This window comes from Penaeus japonicus, unplaced genomic scaffold (genome assembly GCF_977035675.1).
Source record: "Penaeus japonicus unplaced genomic scaffold, GWHDUDI00000001_assembly GWHDUDI00000013, whole genome shotgun sequence".
Lineage (NCBI taxonomy): Eukaryota > Metazoa > Arthropoda > Malacostraca > Decapoda > Penaeidae > Penaeus > Penaeus japonicus.
The window spans coordinates 45,124,382-45,129,305 of record NW_028234415.1 but is presented as its reverse complement, the minus strand read 5'-3'; the positions used below and the strand labels follow the sequence as shown (position 1 = coordinate 45,129,305).

The window sequence follows — 4,924 nt, the reverse complement described above, 5'->3', positions numbered from 1 at the left end:
GCGCAGCGAATACACTCACTCGGTCCAGAACACACACACTCGGTCTCCTCCTTATTACCTCACGAGGGAGTGCCACTCCGTAGCGCCGCGCTCACGTAGAGAACTCGACGAAACAAACTCCCGTTGAACGTGACGGCTGATGTATGGCGGATTCCTCAAGACACTGGACGCTGGGGTTGCGTGGGACAGACGTTGAGCTCCACAAAGAAAAAGGTCCTGGAAAACGAAAAGAAAAAAAAAACAATTAAAGATTCAGTTGATAAACAAAGTGATAAAATAGGAAGGTGAAAATTGTTATTTAGCCGAATTATACACACCAGATGGCAGTTTCATTTTAATTGTAAAACAAGGCTGAGCCCTTTAGATTTGCTTTTCTCAGAGTCTCTTAAAAGCATCAGTCTTAGTAATTGTTAATGATCAGTTTAAATACTTGTAATAACAGTTCTTAATTGAACATAGAGTAATAGTGTTTAACAACACATAGTAGAGAGATAAATATATATAATCTTGTAATATGTTCCTGCAGGTTGATTTTGAATGCTACACTGCCGCTGAATTTCAACGTCTTAGGTCACTCATTCCATAGAAGATAGTCTTTGTAGCTAATGAAGCTTTAGCTCAGTTCAGATTTCGGTAGCGGCAGCCTCGGATTATTCCTGTTTCTCGAATTTTAAAATCGAAACAGTGAAAGTCAGAGAATATGAAATGTGATTTCCTGCTTTGAATGAGAGGTTAGAATGTTGATATAAATTCATACTCTTTTAGTTTGGTCATTAATAATATCTCGAGGGCTTCGGAAAGCTTCCTCCAGGTCGAAAACTATTCCGATCATTATCCGAGTCGACGGAATTAGTGCCCTGAGTGGGCGCTGAGAGAACACGAGTGATTTCTCCCGAGTCCGAGTTGTTCTTTCGTTAGGGTGTTGTGCTCGAAGGGCCGAACAGCTGATCATGCACTGCGCGTTCGCTGGTCTTAGCCAATGCACATGGATTAGGTAGAGGGCGGCGGGTTGGCGGTTGGCTTTCTTCGCCGCCTTTAAGGATCGCTACTTCCGCTCTTTTGAGCAACCCAGAGGCGGCGGGTCGTCTTTAGCGTCTTTAGCCTCGGCGGACGACACTCAGGCGCTGCTTCCTCCCTTCGGCGAGTTCAATCACTCGCCGAGGCGTTGGTCCTTCGTCCCCGCTGTACGATTGCGTGGGCGCGGGCGAGGGCGCGGGCGGGAAGACCAACCACGGGGCGATGAGTAGCGGACCAGCGAGCGACGGGTCGTCAGCCGCCGTTGGTCGTGGGTGAGGGTCGTCCAGGCTATGGACAGGGGGCTCGGTCGCCATCTTGCGCAAAAGGATCTTTCTCGCGGTCACGTGTGTCGGCCGGATCTGCGCCGGAGTGGTCGGCTTTCGAAAGAGATTTAACCCTTTGCCTTTTATCGAGGTTGCGGCTAAGAAGTTCGTCGATTATTCCCGTGTTTTTCGAGAGTTCCCGGTTGATAGATTTAGTTCATTGCTGATATGAGGAGTTTATTTGCTCTTATTTCTTAATGAACGATAGCCATTACCTTTTTGCAATGGGTATTTCAATGAACTTGTTACACAATTTATAATTTGTTCCCTTAGTAAGCCAAGCCCTTGTGGTAGTTATAGTCTTAACGAAGTGTATATTTTGGTCTGGAAAGCACATTTCTATTGTCAGCGCATTTTTATTGTAAACAATATTAGTGTCGTCATTTAATCTGATGCGCATTTTTATTGTAAACAATATTAGTGTCGTCATTTAGTCTGATGTCCCCATATTCACCTTTGCTCTGCATTTTGCTTCTTTTTCTTCAAAGCGATCTCATGTGACTGCGAGTGGGCGTTTTTATGTGGCTCTTCGTTCTCCTCCGCTGTCGCCGTGTGGGGTAGAGGGGGGGGGAGGTGTTTCGACTTCTACGCCCCCGCCTCCACAGGGCCCCGATTTGCTGCGTCGACACAACTCCGGCCGGCGGTGACGGCGATCTCTGTTGCTGGGCATTCGCTGGAGGGCCTGGGGTGGGGGTAGGGGGATGGGGGGGGGGCGTGACTTATCTCTTGCTGCGTCTCAGTGAATGTGCTGGCTGGATCGGGTCATGCGGGCGGGCGGGGGAGGGGGGGGTATAAAACTATATATATACATATATGTGCATATATATATATATATATATATATATATAATATATATATATATATATATAATATATATTATATATATATATATATGATTGTATATAATACATATATATATATATGTAATATATATAATAAAGATACATATATATATATACATATATATGTATATATATATATATATATATATATATATATATTTAATATATATAATATATATATAATACATATATATATATATATATATATATATATATATATATATATATATATATATATATATATGTAATATGTAATAAATAAATAAAGGGTGATGATGTGAAACTCGGTAGCTAAATAATAATAACAATATATTATAACTCAAGATATATAACATTATTTACAGTAAGGGGGCACAATATATACACGCAAGGGGAAGCTAAGCTAATGCACAGTCTATGAATTAAGTCCCTAAGGCACTAGACACTATCTACCTGGAATCCTTGATGAGGAGGCGAAGGGAGAGGAAGTCCTCTCGACACGACGGCTGAACTATTTCTGCCTGAATCTAATAATGACCTATTCTGAGGCGAGATGCTGGGTCACTTCGAAGGCAGGGGTGACCTCTCCTCATTGGATAAAATGTAAATTGGCTCGACCTGATTGGCCAACAGGGATTAGGGCACGGTTCGAAGCCCCGCCCTCCGAGCGATGCCAAGTGGGCACTCAGGGAAGGTTCTGGAATTTAGAGACGTTGGAAGAGTCGGATCATGCGAGGTGCACACTTGCAGAGACATCGTATTGGATTTTGATTATAATTAGTTCGTAATTCCTTTCATATAAATTCTGCAACTGTTCATGTACAATTAAGACCTTCATAAATATATGTATATATGTAATATACGTGTGTGTGTGTATATATATATATATATATATATATATATATATATATATATATATGTATATATATATTTTTATATATACATATATACACCTGTATATAAATGTATGTGTATGTATGTATGTGTGTATGTGTGCATACATGCGCATCTCTTGACTTGTTCCTTGGCGACGCCTTCCAGAGTCGAGAAATCCCGCTCCGTCCTGCCCGCCCTCCGCGAGGCCCTGGCGGGGCCCAGAGCAGAGTCCGTCAACCTGCCCTACTTCCACAGCCTCCTCTTCCAGCACAGGGGCGGAGGCGAGGGCGCGGAGGGCGCGGAGGGCAACCTCAAGCTGGTCCACATCGCCTGCCACGTCAAGAAGCCGCACGAGGCCCGTTGCAACCCGAGGGACGTCTACTTGCGAGCGAAAGGACCCGCGGGCAAAGCCAACGCCCGCGACGCAGTGGACGGGCGGCGGAGGGCGGCGCGGCGCCAGTCTGGGCCCTGCGGCACGGCGACGGCGACGCCCTTGGGTCGCCCACGGAGGAGGAAACGCACGAGCGTCGACGTCTGCAGCGTGAGGAGAAGCAAGAGGCCTCGTGTCGTCAGAGGGGAGGGAAAGGCGGGGGGACGGAACCCCCTTAAACACCTTCACGAAGGGGGACTCAATGGGTTGCAGTGTGCTGACACAGGCGGGGCGGAATGATCTGCGACTAAAAGCAACTGGTTGAATTATAGTGTTTGTGTGTGTGTGTGTGTGTGTGTGTGTGTGTGTGTGTGTGTGTGTGTGTGTGTGTGTGTGTGTGTGTGTGTGTGTGTGTGTGTGTGTGTGTGTGTGTGCTGTTGTATTTCATTCAATAAGTACAAAAAAATTGTTTGGATTACGTATGTGTTTGATGTGTGACAGTTCTATTTCTCTGAATTCTCTGCAAAATGGCATATGAATGCTGTAGCTTTATCTTATGTGACTCATACCCAGTGTTGCTCTTGATTTATAATTACTATATATATGAATTACTATATATAGCATGTACTCTAACCTTTTTATAATGTACAAAATGTGATCCGGTGTACTTGTGTTGCCAATATATAGTTTAATTGTGGAGCTTTATTATGAAGTATTTATTATGATTTTCTTTCGTTATTTTTCTGATATTACTACTTGGTAAATCGACATCAAATATTTTTATATATTGTACCATGCATTGTCACGTAGATGCACAGGTAATCAAGCAGGCAAATCGGCAGAAACACAACTTAATTTCAAAGATGAGTTGGCACACCTGAAACTTATTAAATCCGATTATTGTCAATCCTATCTCATAATCAATAAACTTATTCAACGAAATGTTTCGTTTTTATCATTATACTTTCATGGGATGTGCTCTTGCGAAGGGACTGTGCATACCACTCCTGGCTAGGCTGCTTCGACAGGAAGGCCTCAACATCTGACAAGAGCTAGCCAGGGGGAGGTCCGCGCCACGGCCGACCCACTCACGGGTTGGGACAGGAGTTTGGAATCCATGGCTTACTCACTCCCATCAAGTACTGCTGAAGTCTAGGGCAGTTTGTGAAGAAAAAAACAAGGGCTTTATTTCAGAATTAGAAAAATAAATGTGCTGAAAGCCAAACAGAACATTCGAGACGAAACCGCAATGCATACATGGCAGCAGAGAAGATTTGCAGTAACCAAGGACACAGCAAGAGAATCGATGGTTAACAGGCAGATCAGTGTCTCTGACGACCAAGAGACTTCACCAAAAATCACTACGACAAATGGAGAAGGAGATGGAATGATTGACAGCGCGAGGAGGGAATTAACGTGTTGAAATCACGTCTTATAAATAACGCCTATATCGGTTTCTGTGTGAACACACACACACACACACACTTGTGTGTGTATGTATATATATATACACATAT

The 4,924-nt window shown here is 43.8% G+C and overlaps 1 protein-coding gene across 1 annotated transcript in view; it reads left to right on the top strand.

Annotated features, from left to right (window-relative positions):
• Drep4 (DNA fragmentation factor-related protein 4) overlaps window positions 1–3,834 on the top strand; it is a 14,487-nt gene extending 10,653 nt beyond the window's left edge. Inside the window, exon 8 of the mRNA XM_086543615.1 lies at window positions 3,203–3,834. Within this exon, the coding sequence (XP_086399741.1) occupies window positions 3,203–3,707 (505 nt within the window). The 3' untranslated portion in view covers window positions 3,708–3,834. The remainder of the gene's footprint in view (window positions 1–3,202) is intronic.
• The last annotated feature ends 1,090 nt before the right edge of the window (window positions 3,835–4,924 follow it).